At 43.6% G+C, this 25,502-nt stretch overlaps 1 protein-coding gene across 1 annotated transcript in view; it reads right to left on the reverse strand.

Moving 5' to 3' along the window:
* Positions 1-25,502, reverse strand: part of T265_14336 (hypothetical protein) — a gene marked incomplete at both ends in the record, with an annotated part of 129,402 nt that overhangs the window by 11,094 nt on the left and 92,806 nt on the right. Inside the window, 5 exons of the mRNA XM_009173199.1 lie at positions 7,418-7,442; positions 15,209-15,528; positions 18,513-18,703; positions 21,512-21,647; positions 23,051-23,246. Of these exons, the coding sequence (XP_009171463.1) occupies positions 7,418-7,442; positions 15,209-15,528; positions 18,513-18,703; positions 21,512-21,647; positions 23,051-23,246 (868 nt within the window). The remainder of the gene's footprint in view (positions 1-7,417; positions 7,443-15,208; positions 15,529-18,512; positions 18,704-21,511; positions 21,648-23,050; positions 23,247-25,502) is intronic.

Here is a 25,502-nt window from a genome sequence, read left to right on the forward strand (position 1 = left end):
TAGGAAATGAGCAGCGACTTATTTATTGACTTTGAAGCTCACTAATACGCCGAGATAAAAGAGGGAAACTATTTTAGAGTGTGGAAGCCAAAATGATTCACTGTATGCGGTAGATCCCTTGTTGTATCGCGGAACACCACCATCATGATTGAGAGCAAGCCATCAGCCTTCGCCACCACGCAACCATAAATTATTTGAGACTTATTGTGACGAAAAAATAAAAGTAGATTGGGAAGGGTCTTAGCTCTTACCTACAACAGTCGCTTCGAAATATATAAACCTCCAGACCCTCATTCCGACACACTTTGGCAAGAAACTGACAACGGGAACGCCAGTGACCTCGATTAGCCCCCAAACCTTGATGTGTCCCAAACTATACACGTTGAGAACCACGCGGATACCGGTCCTGGAAGTCGAGTCATACTTGACTTTTCGTAATCTGTTTTATACCCTCTGTCAGGTCAATGTTTGGTCACCTCTCTACTTCAGCCACTCTCATTTGGGCACAAGATGGTTCGGCACGCGCAATACATGGCCTAACCAACCCAGCTTCTGGTGCTGGACACAGTCTCCAGCAGAATTCCCCATCGCACAACCCAAAACTTACTTTTTAATTGACTCGTTACGGGTTCTCCAGCCTAAAAGAGCTACGGTTCTGAGACAATGACTATCGAATACCTGAAGACGTCTATGTTCCACTGCTCAAGCCGGTCAAATCTCACAGTCATACAACAAAACAGCCTGCACTGTAGCTTGGTACACACGTCCCTTGAGATTCGGGATATACCGCTTTGACGCCATAGGTGTCTCAAATTATCAAAGGCGACCTGAGCCTTGCAGATTCGTGCATTGACCTCATCTGTCACACTACACTCAGAACTAATACAACTTCCAAGATACGTAAAACGATCGACAACTTCGAGTGTCTCTCTCTGGATTGTAATTGGTGTGTTCCGTGACTGCACGTTCACCAGCATGACTTTGCACGTTGTGGGTTCAAAGTGCACCTTCTACTCCTCTTCAAAGAGAACGATGTCGTCTGTATATTCTAGATCGACAAGCTATTCGCCACAGGCTGTTTGAACACCAGGATTTTAAATACCTTCCACCGTTCATTTCATTATCTAATCGATCACGAAATTAAATAGGAATGGAGAGTATGGGCACCCGAGAAGCTATTCGCCACAGGCTGTTTGAACACCAGGATTTTAAATACCTTCCACCGTTCATTTCATTATCTAATCGATCACGAAATTAAATAGGAATGGAGAGTATGGGCACCCGAGACAGACACTGATTTGTATACGAAAGTCCTTGGAGAGCCCTTCGTATACTCTCACACGTCTGGAAGTCCTAGAATACAAAGAAGTTATTATATTCGCGAACTCCTGGGGCATTCCTTGATGTGCAAGCGTACCAAGGAAAACAAACTGTTCAAACGAGTCGAATGCATCTCGAAAATCCGGAAATACCAAAAGTGTGGGTCGTTTGTTACTCATAACATTGTTCTAACACCTGAGCGAGTGCGAGGTTGGTCAGCACTAACTCTATCCGGCCAGAATTCCGCTTTATGTTCTCAAAAAGTGTTTCACTGGCTGCGAAGCAAACGTGACGCCAACAGCCTCGCTGCGGTGGGAGTCAGGCTGTTCCCCTGTGGTTACCACATTCATTGCGGGCGGTTTTTTTATAAAATGGACACCATCAATGACTCTCCCTGGTTGCCTGAAACACTCTCCTTTTTCCAAATGCAAGCAAACAGATCAGACCAGTGCTGGCTGAGGATTTCACCCCCATTTTGAATAATGCGGGTGGGAGATCATCCGGATCAGAAACTCGGTGACGCTTGAGAGAACATGTGCGGTCGTAAACCATCGTGGCCGTAAGGGTCCCACTTTCAAGGTCTAGGGTTATATGCCAACTGTGAGCTTCAGATGATTGGCAGCTGGTGGCCATGATAATAGCTGTTCGAAATATTCGGCTCAGCAACCGAGGAGTTCTTTATTCGAGAAGGTTGCTGAATTCTGACCCTTTATTGCTTCGCTCACAGGTGGTTTCCTGGGGCCGGTCGAGCGGATCAACTGAAATAATCTTCGGGCATTACCGGCTTTCTGGGCCTCTTCCATTTCTTTGGCTTCCGTGTCCACCACACTTCACGGTCGGATCGCAAGCTCACTTTCACTTGTCGTCTGATAACTCTTTGCGACGGGTTATGTTCGGAACCGGATGGGATATTTATCCGGGATTTAAGTGGTGCCACTGTTTGGTCTGATATCCAGTGCTTGGGTGTGCCTGGTTGGGTCGTGCCACAGGCAAAATTCCCAGCACTATGCAAAGAGGTAGCAATCTCGTCCCAGTATGAGTTCACATCTGATGGTGAAGCATTTAGAAGAGACTCTATAAGAGGATTCTTTTAAGTTCGTCTGACATCTAGATCTACCAATCTTTCACTTCGGCTATTTCAGAATTTGGTACTGTATAAAAACAGCCTGCGATGAGCACACAGCTTAAGCAGTCGTTCATTACTGTCCATACGTACCGAGTTCAGTCCATGTCGACCTCCTAATTAAGTCTCAGATACGATAAGCCTGTCCACTTGTGCATTCATGTCTCAGAAAACCACTACAATATCTGAGATTTTAGCTCACCGAAGCCGGGCATTCAGGGAGTCGGAGTTATGGTCAGTTGGGGCGCAAGCAGACACAATAAACGGACATTGGTCAACTTCTCACTTGTGAGACTCCTTCACAGACTTTGTCAGATAAACCGCACACAGGAGACAACCAGCATGCATCCAGTCAAGCAAGGATATTTCCTCCCCGATGATTTAGGACACCAACCCCTGAACATCCCGCCGCAGCATCTGAAACACCAGAGGTGCGTAGCTGGTAGCGAGTGGAGACTGATGGGGTGACTAACTCAAGCACTGTGCTTGAATCTTGAATTCTTGTTTCTGAGACACAGCACACATTAAAGCATACATCAATGTCCAGTGTGAGAGTAAGTAAGCAGTTTTTTATCCTGCTTGCTTCAGATTGCGGACATCGAAGGTGGCTAGATAGACTGGGTGTCGCAGCTTGAAGAGTGATTTCGAGATGCTTGAGGATGTCGGCACCGACTGATGCTTGCAAAACTGATGCAGGATGAACAGAGTCATTCGTCCCAACTGACTGGTCTACAAGGAGAAAGTTATTAGTGGGGTGGGGAGAGGGTAGAATTATGTGAAGGAGAAAGGGAGGCTTCAGGAGTAGCCCGTTTTCGCTTATCCCCCTGCTGTATGCAGCAATGAAGGTGACCCGGCTAATAACACTACGCGACGGCCGATGTAACATGAATTTCATTGTGTGTGCACAAATGGTGGTTGTACGTGGGCTGGGATTCTGCCAGGGTGTTCACACCTAGACAGGAGGACTATCAGGGCCCTCTGTCAAAGATTTCAATTTTTACAGAGCAGGTCGCCATACATGATCCAAACCCCACCCTGGAAGATCAGGAGACCGTGTTGATGAGACCTTTAACCATCACCAACCTGGTGTGAGGGACTTGGGAAGTGTCGTGCTGACACCCCCAGTATAGCTCAGGGGATCGCGGAAGTGAACACACGTCACACCACGGCAAGGAAGTTGCGCTATACGCACCGGATCACTGTGTGTCGGAAACGTTCAAGGCTGGGAAAATTCAGTGTGCGACAAAAATACGTGAGGAAAATTCCTGTTTGGTTTTAACTCGGAATACCTGTATAAATTTTGGAATAGTTTTTAGAAGAAGGTCAATGTGTCCTAGCTTTTACATTAAGTGAGCGTTATGTCTCGATTGAACTCCACAAAAAATGCGAATCCTGGACCCGGTGTCATAATTGCCGTCGCTAATAACTTAATCAGACCGAGGTAGTTTCGTTAATCTTCTGTCGGAACATTTATGAAAAGAGGACAGTTTCCTACTGCGTCGTTGCTGACGGCGATTCATCGCATTTTCGCCGTGCAAAGTTGTGTCCGGTCTCTAAGTAAAATGCCATTTGAACACTGTTTTTCTCAATTTCCTGAACACCGTAGCGAGCAGGAGAATGTTGGAGGCCGAATTCTCCAATGGATAAAAGGAATTGTAATTTAACTGTAATTCAGATTTTTGCTATCTGAAATAGTTGTATCCGAAACCGCCCCAAGCGGGGTGTTTGGAAGCCAGCTTATATTTTCTCACTGATGACGGGTGTTACTCAATTTGGTGATGGACTGCTCGTAAAAAATTTGGAACCAAGCGAGCGACCCAATCATGAACATTGAAGTTTTTCCTCGGCCCTACAAAAAATCACCTTATTTCCAGTATTCTTTCTCTATCTTGCCGATGGTCAGCTGAATACCGAATTTTTGTGCAGTTAGACCACTTGCCAATGTGGGAATACCTTAATTGAAATGACGCACTTCATTGTTATCGGACGGTAAATATTTTTCACACAACTTTGCTGCGTAGTTGTGCTTAATTCGGCTGTCTGATCGAATCGCGTCGCCTCGCACAGCACTGCACCACAAAGTGACTTGCACTCAATCTGTTGAAACGCTCATCTAAAGTAATGGTTCGTCATTCTGTGCCACCAATCCACCTGATATGGATAGTAAATCAAACCCCGTGCCGATAGTTGTCGATGAGCGGAGAGAGTCGGTCAGGTGCACGATGACTGGGTAAGTATGAATGGACAGAATGCCTAAGTAGCCATCAGTAGATGAATGATAACCAAGGACAACCAGGGAAGCAAAGATTAGGAAAGTCGAAATTTGAAACGACAGAGCTCGCCGGGGTCAGTATAATCACTTTAATCAGGAATAATGACCACACTTTGTTTTAAACTCTACGAGTTTAGACCCTTAGTAAAATGTGATTTCAGATGGAAATATACAGTTGGGTAGGCCTAGAGGGCACCCATATTCTGCCTTAATCCAGTACGCTGTCACGTGTGGTGTGATAATGCTTAGGTGGATTTTCAATAAAGGCAAACGCCTTGACGCCTTACGCTGTTTTTTGTAAACAGGTAAGAGTTCGAGTCAGGTGTGACACATTTCGGCCAGCATCAACTCTGTACTGGTTTGCTTTAACACCTCAGAATGAGTACAACTCAACGCAACATTGAATGCCGCTGCCTGTCCATATTAAACGTGAACGTCTATACGTGGTGAGCAGTGGAGCATTGTTCGATTAACTGACTTCGTATCCAGTAGGGGCAGAATTGGACGCCAGTCTACAAAGTCTATGAAATTTAACTTGGCACTTCTATCCAATTTTCCCATAATCATTTCCCTGCGCTTGATATCAGTAACGGCGTCGTTACTGTCAATAATATCTATCGGTGTTTCAGAGTCCTAGGGTTGCTCATAGAGAGTGGAATGAATACAAGGGTCAGAGAATACTTACAAAGGTTAACTAGCTTCGCCGCTGGCCATCTTCGGGGAGGAACCTGTCGCAATCCCAGGTTCTCAACGGCTTCTGTACTTCGCGCTAAAACGAACGATGGAAAATGATCTCAGGTGCTGTGGTTTCACGTGCAGCCATACAGCATGAGAAGTGAAGCAAGTAAAACTATCGATCAGGACAGTGGTTATGCTGATATAGGGCAGTAATCTCCACCCGACCCACAGGTGTTCGATGGGGTTTGTTATATCATTTGGTCGATCATTACTCTAGTGATTCTTGCTTGCTTCGTATTTGACTGCCTGATCGGTTTGATCTCATAAACAGCTCTACACAATGTCAAACTTGCAATGTACAGGAACGGACAGGAAGAACGTTTCCACTGACGGATGATGCACGAAGTATTCTTTTTTTACTAGTATGCTTCGTCTGAAATTCTTGTGACACGCGAGCAGAACCCAGGCTGAGGAAACCACTGATATGTGCTGTCCGTGCTTAGTCCAGCGTAGAACAGTGGAATGCCCAGACTTTGTGCATTACTGAAAACATAATTAGTACTGAGCTTTGTATACTGATTAGTGAACAAAACTGAGTTTTTCATACGGATTTGATAAGACTTTAATGCATGGCATCAATCTGACAGATATATTTTCAGTTTTTTTTCATTAGGATCGAGGTTTTTTCACTGTAAAGTTGTAAAGATACCAGTTGGAATATCGAAGTTCCACATTACATTACATTCATAGACACCAAATTGGAAAAGAGGCGGTCATTCCCATTCAGTTTCATCTGGTCCTCTCTCTGGGGTGCAACAGCATAAGCAGAGTGCACGAAGATATATAGTGCAACATTTTGCACAAAATGCTTCCTCGTGAACAGTGTCTGTCTGGCAGCTTATATCTTATGAAACAATGAGTTAACCGTTTTTAGAGAGCGATTTGGTGACTGTTTAAAGTTAGGGTCTTGAATACACAGCTAAACACTCCAGAATAATGAACTGATTTCGTCCTGTTTCCAGAATCTTCGCCGCCAACTGTTAGGACTGCTGCGACGAAGCTTTTGTGTCCACACGAATTAAGGATTGTGTATTAGGAAAGGGTTGGAAAGAACAGCCGGCTTATGGAAAAGCGAAATGCAATTCTTTGCTCATAGGTCACAGTTTTAAGGAACCGCGTAACTGACCCTCTCTACACGTGCACCTTTTCCTCCTACTCTTAGTCCTAAGGAGCTCTAATGGCTGTTGCAGAAAAGACCAGGTTACCGAGACAATCCGTGAGATGCGATTGGTCAACCAATATCGATTGGATCATTGATCGAATGGAAGACCAGTGCACACAGCCGTCACGAGCTCGGTCTGAACCGGAAACGGCACGCACTCTGAAGATTTTGTATGACTGGTCACAGCTGTAGAAAATGCTTTAAACGCTGAAAGAAAATCTCTTTTAGAAATGCACCATTTTTCATTTTCACATATACTTCTTTTCTCCGAGGGAGAATATATCCAAGCCAGCTAACGTGACCATATGACCATACTATTGAAAGTGATAGGAATTGATTGAACTGTTCTAATTAGCATATGTACAAGTCTATAAGGTTATATTTACCGACTTAACTTCATTCGTTTTGCTTGACTTGACCGCAAACGGAATAAATTTCTACGCACTGGTCCCAGCCAGCTTCGTACCTAACCATCAAAATTTTTCGAAAGACTGGTTGGAAATTGTTTGACTGAAACCCGATCACATCTCTATGAAATTTTCGAGGCATACTGCCTGGGGCCAGTGTCAGTGTTGAGTTTCAGCGGATGAGGGTAGATCTCTTGCATTTTCTCTCATCTGCCAGACCACGACCTAAGATAGGATGTTTTAAACGGACTATCTACCGGGACTCTCTTCCCCCAAAGTATTATTGCATTGTATTATTAGACATTTCCAAAGGAAGTATAAACAAGAATCTGACGCTTTCAAAGGAAGGAATTAGTGGGTCGTTTAGAATAAAAAAAATGGTGATGGACACTTACATTGGAGGGAGCGGTAAAGACCAACCTAAAATAAGGAAGAAATAATGCCAAGACTGAAAAGTAAGTAAGAGGACATTGATCTTTGCACACAAAACACATGGGGGACTGAACGCAATGTGCAGCCAGTGGGTGTACTGGTTAACCGAGCTCGAATTTCATCCTGCTGTCAAAGTATTTCATATTGAGATGGGGGGGGGGGTGGGATCTCCATATAGAGCGCATCTGGGAAGTAAATTTTCTCTCTAGAGTTCAAACAGACATTGATTTAAAGATCACTTGGTGCTTAACTTGAGAAAATTGTTATCTATCCCATCCACCATTATTGGATCAACCGCGAACTTTCCGCATGGGCCTTCGAGAACACCGTAACAATTTGAAAACAACCTCTATGGATCATGACCTAGAACAACGTAAGCCGGCTTAAGAACTGAAGAGGCACTAGGTAAAGGGATACTTTGGAAGAAGTCAAGGCAAACCACGTTTGTGAATAAAGTTAATAGGATAAATGTTACAGTGACTGCTCACCATAGTGTGCAAGCATGTGCGATTTATTTGAAGGCAGTCGTCAGATTTTGGTTTACTTCGTACAAAGTAGATAAAATTTTTCTCGAGAGATACACTCATTTGTTCATCAGTTTGGTTTTCACGTCAGTGTATTTCTCGAAAACAGCGCAATTTAGGTTCAAGTAGATTATGAGATTGACGGAAACTCGAGGACTGCGCCTACCTGATAAGCCCCAAGAAGGACGAAACCGGTAGTGGGATGCCGAAGAGTTTTCAGCAACCTTGTGAGTAGTTTCCTTTATAGATAAAGTTTTCTTTTCTCAGGTGATTCTGCGTTTGTTCCAATTCAAGAGGAATTAACTGGGACTGATCTTCCGAAAGCTCGAATATCAAAAGGAGGGTACTTATGGTTGTTCAAAATGGATTCTGACCAACTCTGTTACCATCCTGAATGTAAGGGCAGTGTATTCTTTACGGTGTTGCTGGTACATTGCTGCAGCAATCCACCCAAGAATGGTCAATTTAAGGGATCATCCCCATAATGTTCCACAACAGTATGTCTTGACAACTGCCTTGAAGACGTATGGTTGTTGGTGAACGATACAGTGAAATCCTTATGGTATCCTGGAGTCTTAAGTCACCCCTTATTTGGCGACACTTTCTGCTGCTAGGTGTTGCCTCAAATCCGCACGAAACAGTGAAGGGTTTGTATAGCGTGTTAAATATATATGTATATATATATATATATAAGCTGAAAACAACTGGTCATCTTGTTATACTATTGCGTCCATTATCATTTAGTTCCCTTCTTATCTTTACGATTGTACATTTATCTTCAGTAAACCGTGGACACATGTGACTTTCAACAAGGCTTTGATGGGTTCTGTTACTTTGTGACTGAGCAACTGTTTTGCTTCATCAGGACTGCCATCTGAGCCTTGAAGTAACTCACCCCTAAATGTTTGATTTCTCTTGCCTCTCATGAAGGAGCTCTAGAATTGTCTCGGTTGCAAGGCGGCTCTGGGTTGTAGGCGCGCCGTAGCCAAACGAAGTAATTTTATTTGATATTACAATCATGATACCATGGGTTTTTCTCTTAGTGCCCTCAGTCAAAACCCATTGACGTTTGCTTGTGCAGTGGGAAGGGGTTGGGGAGGGACGTCGGTGAACGCTGAACTGCGCGGGCAAATGATACTCTCCGGTTGCCCAGGCCCAGGAAGGGGGTTTGGTTGAGGCACCAAATCTTGAGCCTTTGGCTCAAAAGTCCGACCCACGAGGCAGTGGGAGAATGTGGGGTTTTGTTCAGGGACGCTGACCCTAGCCTCTGACTCAAAAGTCTGATCCACGAGGTAGTGGGAAAATGTAGGGTTTTCTTTGGGGACCATGCCCGGAGCCGACGACTCAACAGTCTGACCTGCTCGGCTGCAGGGGGTTGGNNNTTTCGACCGTATTGGATAATGCGCCGGCGGTCACGGTCAACCGTCGGGCGATCGGAGTGTGCGGTTTTTGGGGCCGACCTTTTCTAACCCGTCCTTCCTCGGTGGAAGGCAGCATCGCTGCTTCCATAAATATGGACATGCTGGTCGCCTGGGGGAAACACCTTACTGCCTTCACACTTCTGTCGCAGAGGACAGTACGACTTTACCCCCAGACCGCCTCGTACCACGATTACTCGTAGTGCGGGGTCTCGCTGCTCTTGGTCTGGTTGCTCCCCTTTGGCCTTCCTGGCATGGTTGCACCGTGTGGAACGAAGTTCCAGCCAGTGTAGCCCGCGGGATCATTGCAGCACTGAAGCCCGACCACCACATCAAGGTGGCAGGTTACAATCGTGATACCATGGTTTTTTCTCTTAGTGCCCTATTACCAAAGGAAGCAATCACAATTATGGATTCGCACTACGGACCTGACATCTGAGGAAATTTTTTGGCGCGTTGTGAGCCAATTATTCGACAGCTCGGTGATAGGATCGAATTAATTTTGCATCTGAGTTACTATTCTCCTGATGAACTGAAGAAGGAGGTTGCTTGACTAGACTGCACTCAGCTAATTACAATGCATTGATGAAGTCTTCAGAGAAATGCAAATGCCTGGATCGAATGACTTGGTGGGACGTACCCCTTTTTTAAAACTGAATGTGGGCTATCGAACGGATCTCATCAGCAGCACAAAGAAGTTGTAGTTAGATCGGCAAAAAATATTGTTATCTGGCGTGACAGAGCATTCGAATCTCGACGTAGCTTCTGCGCTGTCGTTGAACGGCATAAAACTACAGATTCGTTTAAACCTCCGTTGAATCTCTGGTTCACTCCAGAGATTCTTTAAACTTTACGTTTATAGAGCTGAAAAATGAGAGCCATTTTCAACAAGTGTATCAGGGTGTTGGTGCTGAGTCCTGATGAGTCCTAAGAAGGGCAAAACTAATGGTTGGTCATCAAACAGGATTGTGAGTAGTGTGTCGCAGCGAGACAATACACTGCGATATCTCGAATGTGGTGCCAACTGAAACATGAAGTGGCGTTTGTGTAACACATTCAGTTGAAGATAGTGTAAACAAGAGATTCAACCGGGTTCTTAAATAACATGAAAGTAAGATGCAGTGGGAGAGGGAAATTTACGTTACCCTATCGCGGCATACGTCTGCTCTCAGTGCTATTGAACTAAACATGGTCTTGTACTTAAGATCGCCGACAGATCAAGCACGAGTCGAAAGGAAGGACGGAATCTCAATTTAGGTTTCAACTAATACAGAGAATGGGACTTTACCTGACTCTTGTTATCGTCAGTCCGTGCACGCGATTGCCCTTAAATGGAATTCCAAGGAGGTTTCTGAGCACTAGGTCATCCGCCTTGCATTAAAAGTACGGTTCGCATGCCTCTGCTTATGAACAGATCATCAAGCTCCCATAATGCATCCCACCAGGCTATCCTGAAGTTCAGTTCAAGGGGGAAGCTTATTAAACTACCAACTGGCTGTGAAAATAAAGAACTATATACGCAACACACAATATTTTTCGAAGTTATCCCATCATTCTGCGCATTACAGTGCAACAAACGATCAACTTTGTGTGTATTAACCAAGTGCGGACAAGCAAATGGTAAAACTTAGAAGATAGACTAAGAAAGAGGATGGTAGAGCTTCCAGTTCTAACAAAGAAGTATAATAGTTAGTGGACAGTGAGGCGCAAAAAGGAAAGCCACAAGGTGAAAAATTCGTGGAATGCGTTGACAAGTAGTTGGATGTAGCTGATAATGTGTTCTCGCTCTGATTGTTTGTCGCGGATATACAACTGATTTGATACCGGAGCAGTGTTGTTCTTCTCCACTGATGCCGTTAAAAAAGAGTCACATCACTGACACACTGGTCAAACAAATATCGTGACCCAGCTTTTCACTCAATGGCCGAAACTCTAAATTTCTTTTCTAGCAGTTCCTATATGGTGGTTTATTTGAACCATGATGGCCGGCTGGGCGATTCAGACGCAAGTCGGATGGTTGGACAGAGCTATGTGATTCCACCATCCGCTCAAGTAATGTGCATGCCATCTCTTCTTCCTTAGAATTTCTTTTCAGAAGGTACATATAAAAGATGCTTTCGTAAAGTTACATCAGTTCGGACCTTGATATGTGCTAGAGGAGTATGCAAAAATGGCGCATAATTCTTTACTGCTTGTGCAATTTGTGTTTTCCTTTTTAGATGGCTTTGCCACGAGGTGTCCGTGGTGTCAAGTGTACTGGTATCCTTTTGTTGGGCTGGTATGACAAAGGTTCTTGAGTATGCGTCACTATGTTTGTTGATGTCACATCAACACAATGCTCGGTTACGAGTGTTACGGGTTTGAAAAGCTTACTTCAGTATCCTGTTTAATTCCAAATGATGAATGGAAAGCAGTGAATAATGGGAACGTGAAACAGGTTATACCAGTTTGTCAACCATGAGCAAATTTGACATCGAATAGACTCTGTGATCTACGACTCCCTTCAAGGGAAACAATAGGAACAAATTATAACAATAGGCGGTTCTTCGAATACCAGGGAACATACACTCCTTATATTATGTTGTAAGGGAAGACTCGGGTCCCAAAAACTGGTTTTGAGCAGATCTACAAAAGGCGCTGAGTCCGACCTTTAGAATGGGGGTCATCAGACGAATCTTTATCTTATGATAGGACGTCAAAAATTACCGATCACGATTGTGGAAATTTAGAGTTTGAAGCCTTTCGCCAGATCATATTCCGTTTATCATATCCTGAAATCCTATGGTGATTTCAGAATAAACGCCACTGCAATCAAATGAAAAATTCCAGGGTATTTCAGATTGATGGATGGAAAAGAAAATCATACGTTTTACCCATAAATTGCTACAAAATCGTCCTTTTGCAGGCGTTCAGTATGCCTTGAACAGGAGAAGCTTTCTATTTACAACAGGCAAGTTTCTAAGATTTCGACGGCTCATAAACAGGAAAGTCACAGGTCCTGGTAACCAATAAGTTCAGTGACAGGCCTGGCCCCTCGGAACAGAGTGTCGTATCCTACGTTCTAAAGCCGTTGTCAGTGAGCCCCACTGAAGCCAACCAAATCTCAAAACAGTGGTGCTGCACCGGTTAGCAACTCTGCTTCCACAGTGATTTTACAGCGGAGACATACTGGTGTGTGCGAGATCACGGTGTGAACAAATATGTGGGTGCGAGCAAACACAGATTCCAGTTGCCTGGAAATTTTCATCTGGTCAGCACACTTATTGACGCTGCCTAACTCCGATCACGTCAGCTTGATGTGTCAATCTAGATTGCGGTTTATAATCGATCACTGTTCTTTTAAACCTTGCAGTCGCATTTGAGTGTTTGGTTGACTCAGACCGCCTTTTGGTCACGCGACTGTGGTAATGATAGCAGTTAGTAGTAGAAACGAAGCTCCCTGTAGCGAAATAGTAGAACAGGTGAAGTCACAATTGATCCTCTTCGTTCCTCAATGAGACCGTAGGGCGAGCATGTGGGTTTATACACGACACTGGTAGGAATGCTGATATTCCTGCCAAAATCCTCAGAAAGCGACTGTTATTATGCACTTTAAACGGTTAGTTAAGCTGCACAGATAAAAATTCACAGACAATAGGACAATAGACAATAGGAAGATAACGACAGAGCCCAATTACTGACTAGCTGGGTGGTAGTTCTGGCAGTGCCTCAAAGAACATTAACCTCGAAAACTTCCTGATAACCTCAGTTGTGCTCTCGACGGTAAAGTTTGGGGAAAACATTTATTTAAGTCTTTTAGATGCCAGTGCCATAAGGAGGGGTAATGCAATTGTCCGTCAGAAGTAAACAAAAAATCAACAAGGACGGTTGAATGTGACGATTCCGGCAGCTTTATTCCTCTGTGAAATATACTGAAGTGTTTTATTAAACCGGTTTCTTGAGCGTTTCCAGCACATTATGCCTCTTTTGGAAGTCTCAAAGTGGTTGGCTATCCCGGATTACTTTTGATCGCAATGATGCCAACTACTCAAAGTAAGGAGAAACTAAACCAGCAAATAATAGTATATCCGTATTATTCGGAATTTCAAGTAGTGAGGCGGAAACTTGAAAATTCTGTTTATTCAACATATCTGGGTGCGAATTGTGTGTCCGAGTTTCACTTCCAGCCATGTGGTTTGTCTCCAACTGAAGCACCCAAAGTTTACAAGTTTACAGGTTTTGTGTGTACGCTTCTCTCTGTTAATGTCGGGTGTCCTATGTTGCGCCAAAACATTTTTCAGACACGGCTGAGCCCTGGGAATGAAGAAGCCTAGCCCAAAAGCCATAGGCTAAAGTCGATCACACTGCAAACAACTATAACACCTCTGGGGTTGTTTTACCGCAGGCCTTAGAGTGAAGCTTTACGCTCTAGAAGACTGACGTTTATTTAGGTCACTGAACTTTGACTGTGGCAGTTTGACGTGTGGGAAAACACGCACACTATTTGTTGGCCGGCAAGTAACACGATATGACGCGTGATAAATTGCACCCTGTGATGATTTTTCCCGTAACTATGTAGCTGCATTCCATACGTCTGTGACCGGGGACACAAAACGATCCATGTTCACTACCGCTTTACAGTAATTCCGCAAGAATCGCCGACCATCTGGCTACTCCCAATCAGTTGCTATCGGGTCGTCCAACCAACTGTAGCCGAAACAATTACTGTGGATACCATTGGACCACTTGCGAGCTAATCACGTTCCAAGTTAGTTTACCTGTTCTCAACCTGCTACAATGACCCGTTACACATGAAGGCCTTGATCCGCTAGTAACGATAGCCTTACCACACACTACTGTGCGTTTGGTCCTAACCATCAGCCCGGCCATCTGACAAAGCTATTTTTGGCTGCTAGTCCACTTTCTGGAAGTGTCCACCGGTTGAACAATTTTAGTGTGATGCTTCAGTAAATGTGTGCAGCATCACAAAGCAAACAGACTTTAAACTATTCCCTGTAAAAAGTCACGGATACACGCCCTGTTCACGCAAGCCGGGGAGAATTCCAAGTGTGTACGAATGCTTTGTCAGAACCAGTAACGTTTTTGCACCCGTTCATAAGAGACAGCGCCTGAAGGAAACCACCAAACGAAATTAGCTTGCAAATGAGTGTATATTCGCTAATTCCGTGCAATTTGGTTTCAAGTAGAACATGAGGCTGACGGAAACTCGGGTACTGCGCCTAACTGATGAGTCCCAAGAAGGTCGGAACCGGTCGTGGGCTGTCGAGGAGTTTTCAGCAACCTTATGAGTAGTGTACTACAAAAAACTCATAATGTTCTCCAATTGATTCGAAAACCATGGTAAAAAAAACTCCCCCCTTGTTGTCTTGGTGCAACACATTCAGTTGCCCGGAAGCATCAAAACCGAGAGAGTCAGCTGGGTTCCAGATGAGTCTCCCGAAAAACCAAATTAGTTTGCAAACGAGTGTATATTCGCTAAACTACCATCTTGTTTATCTTACGCAAGTGAACGAATTCTCCTATTTTTTTCTGTAAACCAATGAGCGTTTTGCAACAGTATTCGGAATGATACAATGAGAACACGAATTTGTTGCTGGTGCTGTTGGTCTTAAGGGTAAACTAACAACAATGTAAACAACCTACTTGTCGTGAAGAGATCTTATAGATACAACCGTACGATTCACTTTGTTGCTTACATTCAATGCTTCAGCCATCAGTTAAAAAGTTTCATATGAAAGAGAAATGTTGCGATTCACAGCCATTTTATGGAAAAACAAACAGGAAAAACACCATCCAAATTACTAAAACATACTTCTTCCTGAAGCCCTCTGAGAAGCCTCAGAATTAAATCCGCTTTACGATCCACTTCGTCCACCCGGTTTAGTTTTTCCAAGAGTGATCGAATACCCTCGTTCGTGCCATCCTGCAAGCTTTGTAACGCTTGGCTAATTTGTGTTCCCGAGGCGCCACCTTGTCCACCCATGACTGTGGTTCGCACGTTGACGGATTTTGAAGCTTTGTTTTTTCGTCGCCGACCATGTAAAACGTAACGTTGATAGTCCCAAAACCGTAACCGTTCCCACTGAATCAGACGCCGTTCAGTTGCTGCTTTATCTTTGGCATAGGATTTTTCTGGGGTAAAGAAAATAACCAGTCTGTTCTGTGGAAGGGCGAGCGAATGAAAATTATCTAAGACAAAAGATTTTGCCTCAGTGGCTCTGCGAACTTGAATTATAAGATGTGAGCTTAGAATCATTTCCTGACGGAAATTTTAACCGGTAGCTTTCTAAATTTTCCGCGAGTTTCTTTTCCCACCTAGAAGGATTCTTGACTGTAAACAAGTGATCGTGTTCAAATGAGCTATTCCACCAATGTGAACGTAACAACATCTTAACATGAGATTTCAGAAATATTTCACTTTCGAGCGAATTTTGTTTCAACGGTAGAGTCAGCTGAATATCAGCCGAAAGTTCTATCTACGACGCATTTCAACCGACTATGATTCAAGCCCCATTTGAGATTTCGCTGTATATTTTTGAAAGAAACACTGTTCAGGAGATTGCTGAAAACCCGCCGACAGTCCGCTACCAGTTTCCCTCTTCCTAAGGCTCACCAGGTTGGCGCAATCTCCGAGTTTCTGCCAGCCTTATGTTCTACTTGAATCCAAATGGAATGCAAGCGATTTAGCTGGTATTCAGCAGAACCTCTCGTTGAAACCAACTTAGTTTGCGAATGAGTGTATTTCACGAATTGCGTTTGATTCGGCTTGGTGAAAATTGAGGAAGTGCTCTTACCCGATGAGCTTTAAAAAGAGCATAAACGATCGTGTGATGTCGAAACGGTTTCGGCAACCTTATGAACAGGGCTCTCGTCCAAAAGAGATCAGAATTTCATGCGCATTTTTTTGAGTCGGATTTATGTCAGTGTCTCATGAAACGATCCGCTGGATTGCATCTGACAACTGACTGTCCCTTTGGGAAGAAATTTTGTGGATCATGGCCACATACAAAAGTTATGGGACCATCCATGCTTTCCCATTCCCGTTGGCAGAGTTGAACGATTTGTGGCGATAACTCTCGTCAGTAATCAACTGATGTAGAAAGATATAAGTGAACACACTAAAATTGGTGGACCATCAGACGGTCCGAATGGACCCTCCCTCTTTGGTCAAGATGGAATTCGGTGACATCTTCCTGGACTTTTCAATTCTATGGGTTTGTGGATCACCTTTATAAACACTAACTAATTGTCCGGGAACATTGTGCGTCTTCATCTTCGTTCCTGTTCCATGACAAACACCAAATAGGCCCTCCAATATTTGTGAAGTGGCTAGAGCGAATTCATTTGGGTGGGAATCAAGACCACAAGTCGACTAGTCCATCGTGTTCACGTAACAAAACAAAGTCTTCTCAGGTTAGTGTGAAGGACGTGAGATACTGTGCTATCCTGTTCCATTCTCCCGCCGTTCGCCACATTCATGCTGACGAGTGGCAATATTAGGTAATCCGTTGTCTGAATTACTCATCAAACTTGGACAGCAGTGCTTACCTGCTTGATTTGATGATTTTGCTTCCATTTTGAGTGATGAGGCATTCTAACTTGGTGACTCGTGCCCATTTTCAATATGAACAAAAAGTACATTTGAAAAAACACGGAAGATGATTAAGAAGTGCGATGAGCTCAAGTAATGGAAGTATTAAAACGCTTACAACCGTACAGAGGAAATCAATTTCTCTCTGGCGATGCTGATTTGCATTGTCACTCTAGCTTGCTTAAATGAAAAATCAATGATACTGATCATTTTCTATGACTCTAGTGAGTAGATCCAGAATTTGGACCAAATAATAGCACAGCTGTTTGACGTGAGTATTCAGCTTGCCAGTTGAGTCCAGCAATCGATACTATCGAGAGTATCAAACTAAGTTGCCGATCGGTGGGTTTCGGTGGCCTTGACTTGTCTGACTTGAATTTCGCTGCGTTTGAATCTGTTTCGGTAGGCTACTTGATTTCCGGTTCATCCCCGCAATCTAGAATTCACACATATGCACCAGGTAACCTACGCGTTTTTTGGTACCGCCAGGTGCTCTCGCTCGTCTGTGGCCTTGTGGTGCCTAACGTGACCTTCACATACTTCTCAATACTCGACCACTCTCTCTAACGCAATGGTGAGTGTGAGTAGTGGAGGGAAGCTGGCGGAAGAAAACGAGAATGTGTACACGCTCCTCCAAACTCTTTGCAGTAGTAGAGATGCTCAGATACACAAAGACGTTTTCATTGTGTCCGAAAATGCGCAATCATCTGTCCATAAGTAGTTTCCCTCCATGAACAAGTTTGCTTTATTATATTCATTTTAAAATTTATAGTGTAAGGACAACCCTCTGATGCAAAGCCAGTTTTTTTGTATAAAGCAGATAAACTTTTCTCCTTATTATTGGAAACCATCCACCGGATGCCATTCAGCATCACATTGTATGCTACCCAACATGAAATCAGATAGTATAGATGGAATAAAATCACCTGTAAAGTTTCATAGGTCTCATCGAATCGTTTTTCGGTGCGTAGACTTTTTCCACACGTCCTTCGGGGGCAGTGGTCAATATTTCTGTAACAAGCCTTTAAATAATCAGGCCTCGTGTGCATCCAGGAGCCTTGAGCACTCCTGATTTACACTTGCTTAATCACGGAGATAGAATTTCAACTCAAGAAACAGTAGCCTACAACATTAGGTCTCACAGACACCAACTCAAAAGGTAATTCCAGCAGATCCTTCAGATATGAAGGATCTGTTATTTATGGTTATCGTTCAACTCGTTCAGCTGTAACACTCCTTCAATGCCTAGCTGCCATGCAACCCGAAGGAAGCTGGGATACTGCCAAGTTGCCCAAGCCTAGACAGGAAACGTCGAGAGACAGATGTTGGTTTCGAACCACGGACCTTCCGGTCAGTAAATTCGTTGCTCTAACCCTGAGTCATCCCGCCCCATTTGTGGTTATCGAACGGGACCAAAGCCGAATATTTGTTAGAAAAAATCCCAAAAACATTGTCAGTGATGATCTAGACAGAACAAAGTACTCATAGCACCTGTTTACTGTAGAAAATTAAAGGCTGAACCTACTAAATGGATGTTGTCCATAGGGTTCCGAATGCATGCACTTCCTTCCCATACATCTGAACAGCAAATAGATGTGCCAAATTATGATCAAGGGGGGTGGGAGTACACTTCGCTCGACGAATTCACAAATCACTTGATATCGTTGTAAGGACCAGTAGCCGGTCGCAGAAGATTCAATTCGTTCATAAGTAGACCTGAAACAAAATAATGGGTGTGTGGTATACATGGAGGAATACATACATACACAGGGAATACATAGCATATAAAAACCTCAACCGCGCGCGATAGTTTGGCTCATAGTCTAATATCCTAGAACAATGCATGACCTGGTTAAGACGCTTGGTTGAATTGCGAGGTCGAAGGTTTACCATCAGTTCAGAAAGTGCAGTATACTAAACACAAACGGTTACACATCAGGCAGAAAATCAGAAGTGGATTTGTGGCTAAGGGGTCCGCGCAAGTGCTGTTGTCCACTCGTGGCTTACGACAGACATCTGCAAGTTAGCCCACTGATCTTACTCTTTCGAGTTCAGATAGGCATTAAGAGCTTGCGCGTATGGCTCAGCATAAACTATCTAAGACTTCCTACTATGCCCAGGCGTTCAGAGGACGTCAGCCATTCATTTAATCTTCCACATTAATTAACCTTTGAATCCGCGGTGATTCATGATTTAACCCCACCCCTCAAACTGATGGTAGTGTTATCCCTGAGATACAGCGGTTATTTGATATGTACTCGAAAAAAGTCGTCAACCTTGCTAGCTTTGACCTTGCAACGGGTATTCGTTGTTCTTGTTCAGGATCTTCCATTTTGTACATAGTGAAACGGGAACCATTTTCTGATGAGAGCAAAGGACCCTCGGTGTTTAGGACCTATTCGGTATGCAACACCTACGACTGTCATGCCAGATAATCTTTACCTGTTAACTTGGGGTGATGTCCAAAACTCTCGCCAGCTGATCGGTCCAACCCAGCTTGCTGCATTTGCCTATAGTTGTACCGCCTAGCTACATGTGGTAAATCCAACTCGCAACTAAACAGATATGGTGCAAAGCAATATAGGTCCGCCTGTGATACCGAGGACGGAAGCTGTATTGATCGTGGCTCCGTACAGAGTCTATGAATGCTGCTATTATAAGTCCATTGTCGTTAAGGGGATGGGTTGACTCGATAGCTTGCATACAACCTAAGCTGAAGGCTACGCTTGGTTCAATGAATTAGCGCTCACGAAGACAACCTGAAACGTCTTGAAAAAGTAAGGATGATATATTTATTTCAGATATCCAACCACAGTGGAGCAAATCCCAACAGTGGGGCGTGACAAGCTCCGCTCATATCACTGATCGATGGATCAATCAAGGTAGATTTCAATTTCCCAGCGCAACTGTCAAGTGTTTCACTAACATCTAACCTAGTGAGTCGGTATGACAGTAGGGCGCGCTTTGACTTGGCTTAGGATAATCGGTCAAATAATTTGATAAGGATGTTTTTGTGTGTTTCTAGGTCCACAATTGAAAAGTATCAGTTTTTTGGTATGACAAGCTCACAGAGGCCTACAGTGAAGTAATCAGGTGAGATAAAAATAAAAAAGCACCTTCAGATCCCCGTTGGAATTCGCAGCTCAATGTAGGTATACGTTTGAGCGAAGTTTTGTTGCTCAGCGTCTTGGTCAGATTGAAGAACTTGTATCAGAAGCGAAATAACAATGTGTCTGACAAGGGATCTAACGCTCAAGATATTCACTGACTTTTGTGTCGCAGTAGTAAGATACATCAACGTACCGTTTCTTCGTAATGCTCGTCAGCTCCTGTCAGTTGAGTGCTGCTTAGTCAGGCTAAAGTATAAATCGATTGTACCAGGAAGATGTACTCATATCTGAGAAGCAGAACGAATTTCACGTTGATATTCGGTAGCTCTATGGGGGCTTCATAACCTTCAGTCTGTGGGGCCACTAGCACGCATTAATGCTGACCTCTAGGCTCGGGTATTGATTATGCTAATTGAATTAAAGTCTGGAAGAACCCAGTGATTGTACGATAGGGCTTTGTAGCAGGCTGCTGTCAGGTCAACCTATGATTGTAGTTCCACTGAGTTGTTTCTCCTTGATTGGTGATACAGTCATTTCGAGAATCATATCCACAGAGGGTCAGCTCAGTTATCTGATTGGTTCATACTAGCAAACGAGACATATAGCTGGAAAATAGGCGTATGCAGTCGTCCGAGTTGTTAAGCAGGATACACCATCATGACTTGGAAACATAGTACGTGAAGGATAAGGTCAAGAGTATGGGAAAGAACCGGACGCTGAAGAACAGACTTATAGGGATGGGCGCGCGTGAGTGTATGCGACGTAGTGCTTGCCTTATCGGGGGCTTAGAAGGTTCGTCGTACGGTGCTTCGTGACAGGTAAGCTATACTGAATTGTAGCGAAACCGTGCCATGCCGTAGTAAATGTTTCCTTAATGAGGTGGTCACAGTTACCTTATTTCCTTGTTTTTTTTGTAGGGGCGGGTCGAACCATACCCTCACTTCAAGTCCTCTCCTGCTTACCCATTAAGTAGTCTTGGTCGAATCATTTTGAACGCCGTAGCTGGATGCAGTTTAGCATATGTGGTAGAGATCTGAATACCCTCTACGCTTAAATCTTCAAACAAAATTGCTATCACACAAATTTAGAAGATCAGATCTTGTAAACACTATTTTAAATTGCTCCTTAGGCTTGACCAATGTGTTGTGTAAGTTCCACTACCAGTCGGAGGTGGGGTGGGCACTGTCGGTGCCAGATTTGCTGACCATTGTACTGCTTTGTATGTTCCGGTGAACCCTTACTCGCGGTCACTTGTTACGATGAAAAATGCTATTAATTTGTCCATTTTGCGATGCCATGGAAGGTAAGTTTTTCGTTTCAGACAACACCGTTCTAAGGGTACCGCTTGGATCAACAAGAACTCGCTTGTAGTAAACTAGTTCCCATTCACGCTGATGAGGAAATAAAAACTTACGTGAACATAGCAATCAGTAGGTTCAGAAGTAGAACTTGTGTAAGGATTACGAAGATGGCCAGTATAATCGGCGCAAGCCATTCGGAAATTCCGTCTACACAATTCAGCTTGTTCGTTTTGCAGTCATCGGATTTTTCTTGATGAAATAAAACCGACAAAATTGAGAGACAGTGGATCATTATTTTGAAAATAATGTAAAATCGTAAAATCATACAATCACGTGATGACGAAAACCACGATAATGATATAATAATATGCTATTATAGTTTTGTAATGCACTACTCGAGGAGTTTTTAGTAACCTTATGAGTAGTGCTACACAAAAATATATATGTATCACGATATCTCGAATATCGTAGCGACTGAAACATGAGGCGGCCTGGTGCAGCACATTCTGTTGCTTGGAAAAACAAATTAGTTTGCAAATGAGTGTATTTCTGTAATATGCTATTTTGCACCACAGAAATGTCTCATACAAATATATTCGGGAAAATGTGAAACAATAAGCATACTGGCGGATTACATGTAAGAATCAGACTATCTTTTAATTGAATGACCCCCTTTTTCCTTCGGATAATGACATCAGTAATGTGTGATTCGTTAGCCATCGCATGTGTAAAAGATTCTAATATCCACAGCTCTGACCATATCACTAAAGAGCGTAAAGTCTAAGTTGAACTCCGGGAACACTTGAGGCGTATTTTTGTATTCCATAAACAAAGAGAAGACATCACTTCCAAGATGAACATTAGCGATTCTGATGATCAAGAAGGTGGCTTAAAAAATTCCATTGACCTTTGTCCTTATGAAGACTACTTACGTTTTTTAAGTAGCCAAGCAATATCTTCATAGCATCTTCTGGATCTACCGCGAACAGCTAAGCCGGCCTATAATAGATCCTTGGTAGAACTTAATTAAGCATCATCATCAGTACAGGCAGTATACACGTTGTGAAGTACTCAGCGCTAGGTATATTACTATCTGTCTTTTTGTATCGAGAATGGGTTGAACCGGTGAGGTTCTGTAGAAGCGTTTTGACAAACGCGCCCGCACTGGACTTGAAGGTGAACCAGTATATTTTGTATGAAACCAAAAAAATACCTGCGAGAAACGGTGGTAACTACGGTGTAGGTCAGGTAATTTTCACCGTTTTCAGTGCTCTCGGACCCCACTTCTACCACCAATAAACAGTTCAATCTGGCAAGTAACGGCCTGTAGAATCGGTCTGAAAACTGCCAGATCACAAAAGTTGTGGGCAATCTGCCAAGTCAGATGTTTATTGACACGAATGTCCGCTTCTGACAAGGGCGATCGGAGTCTGCTAAAAGCTAGATAGGGTAGCACAGGGATTCTAATCGCACTAGAGTAGAAACAAATGTGCAGTTAAGCTCTTGTTTTTGTTTTCAGTAGATATGAAAAATGTTTAGTAAACACGTCTTTCGGTGGTCTTGACTCAGAGATAATTTTACATAAAAGAACAAAATTCCAGGGTTTTACGCCAGCCCATAACAAAAATGATCGTGCAAAGTGAAAAACTCACTCGTGGTTAAATCTTCCAACTGGTATTCACCAAACATTTGAAAGTAGGCAAGTTTAAGCGCTTCGAACAGAGTTTTTGAGTTATCCACATATGATTCACTTGCCGTCCCGGTGTACGCTACGGCCCACTGTAGGAGTGCAAAGCTGAACAGAGCGACCACAAGTAGGCTCATGAACGGCAATAGATCTTTGACAACCTGCAAAGACAAACGATAGGTAGTTGTTTCGATAAAACTGAGAAAGAGGAAATTGCATGGAGCATTTTCAGTTAGCCTGTGTTTTACTGTTGGGCAGAAAAATTCAGGTCAAAAATGCAGGAAGGTTTGAGAATTTTCCGTAGGAATTTATGGAGGAACTGACTCCCTGCGTGAGTTGGTATATCGAATAATCGGAGTCGATTTGTACATGCTCCAATTGAAGTTGAACAAGCTAACTTCGACGACATCAAAAGAAAGTTGACTGTATCAAAAAAGCAAACAGGTATTCGAAAAACTTTGGCGACAATCGGCAGATTGGTTGCTGGGCAACGTTTCGCTTTTGACACAAAATCTTCGCCAGGCCAAGTGACTATGTTCCGAAGTTGGTCGATATTTAAAACGAAAGGAGAACCAATTAGCTAAGTCGAGCTAAATCTCTGTTGGGTGTCGTCCGAGGGAGGTTTGTGTGCTAGGGTGGGTGAGCAAGCGGACAGCGTTGAACACACTGAGACAGGTAGATAGTATTGTCATTAGCAAGGCCGATAAAGGTAAAGCCACAGTAGTAATGAACAAGAGCGACTATCTTCAAAAAGGTCAGGCAACACCTCGCCGATGGACCCTATCGACAAATTACCGGTAGCAGTATTACTTTAAAAATGAATAAGAGTAAGGTTGAAGTCAGGAGATATTTAAGATTCGTAATAAACCATTTAGGGTACGATAAGTGGCACTGGTTGTACACAAAAAGTGCGATTCAACCACGACTCTACTGACTGCCAAAAATTCACCAGGCAGATATCCCGATAAAGCCAATATGCTCGCCACCACATGAACTGGCCAAATTCTTCGCGGGTCTACTAAAACCGTTCACGGGGAAATCAAGCACCTTCATTAGGAATTCGTACGACTTTGCCAGTAAGGTCGCAGGGCTTCCTGTGGAAATGGACGAGGTCTCCGTGAGTTTTGACATAATCTCGGTGTATACAAACACACCTAGGGCCGATGCTCTGGAGGTAACTATGAGGTCCTCACTGGCAGAAATGCTACTCGGAAAACGGACACAACTCTCGGTGGATGAAATAGTTGAGGGCATAAGAGTGTGTTTGAATCTTTACCAGTTTGTTTTTGACACAACCGTTTACTATCAAGAACAAGGTCTTGCAATGGGATCTAATATGGAGGACTTCAAACGGATAGACTTGGTCGGAAAGTTTTTTGGCGTTACGTTGACGACATCTTTGTTGTAATCAAACGAGATAACGTGAACAGCTTACATGACTATCTCAATAGTTTAAATCCACACATCAAGTTTAGCATGGAAATAGAGTTCACCTCGGGCACATTACTCTTTCTGGACTGTATAACATATAAGATTGGAGGGAGACCAAAACCGACTATCTACCAGAAACCAACAGACACAGGAACCGTCTTAAACTATTCATCAGCAGACCCAAAGCCCGTGTACACTAGTCTTGTCTCATCGATGTTCCGTCGAGTCAGAGCGCTGTGCACAGAAGAGATCGACCGGACGGCAGCTCAAATCGAGATTGCCGTCAGACTTCAAGAAATAGGATACCCAGTGAGTTTGATTAGACGACAACTAAGGAAGAAATTGGTTCCAGTATCTAGACCCAGTAAAGAATGGATTGGCACAGCAGTCATTCCATATAAAGCAGGAACCTCGGAGGTTATTCGAAGATTGTTGAACTTAGCCAACATTAGAGCAGCTTTTCAGAAGGGAAAAACGCTACGCTCAGTTTTGGTGCAATTGAAAGATTCCTTGCCGGTTGAAAGTACTAGGGACTGTGTGTAAAAAATTAACTACAACGATTGCACTAAGGTTTACGTAGGACATCTTACCAAGGAATTGCACACCAGAATTGGTGAGCATGAATGAAGGATAAACAGACAACAAGCTGCTCAAAGGCTCAGCGATGGCGGTACATGCTTTAGACACGGGACATAGAATAGATCTGGAGAATGCGGAAGTTTTAAGACGGGAACTGCGATTCACACCACAGCAGCTAATAGCCGAGGCGGTGGAAATTTCTAAGTATCACAGCTTGAATAGAATCGAGGGTGTGGAACTGGCGAGCGTATGGAAAGCGGTCTTAGATAAGCCAAGTTGACACGTGACTGTGTGTTTGTCAATGCACGTAGAGTCATTGGAAAAAAAAACAGGGGGGTGGGGTGGAAATCCCAACCCGACCAAAGATCACAGCATCCCTCTTACACAACTGTCTTATCACTAGCTCA

This window comes from Opisthorchis viverrini (assembly GCF_000715545.1).
Source record: "Opisthorchis viverrini unplaced genomic scaffold opera_v5_178, whole genome shotgun sequence".
Lineage (NCBI taxonomy): Eukaryota > Metazoa > Platyhelminthes > Trematoda > Opisthorchiida > Opisthorchiidae > Opisthorchis > Opisthorchis viverrini.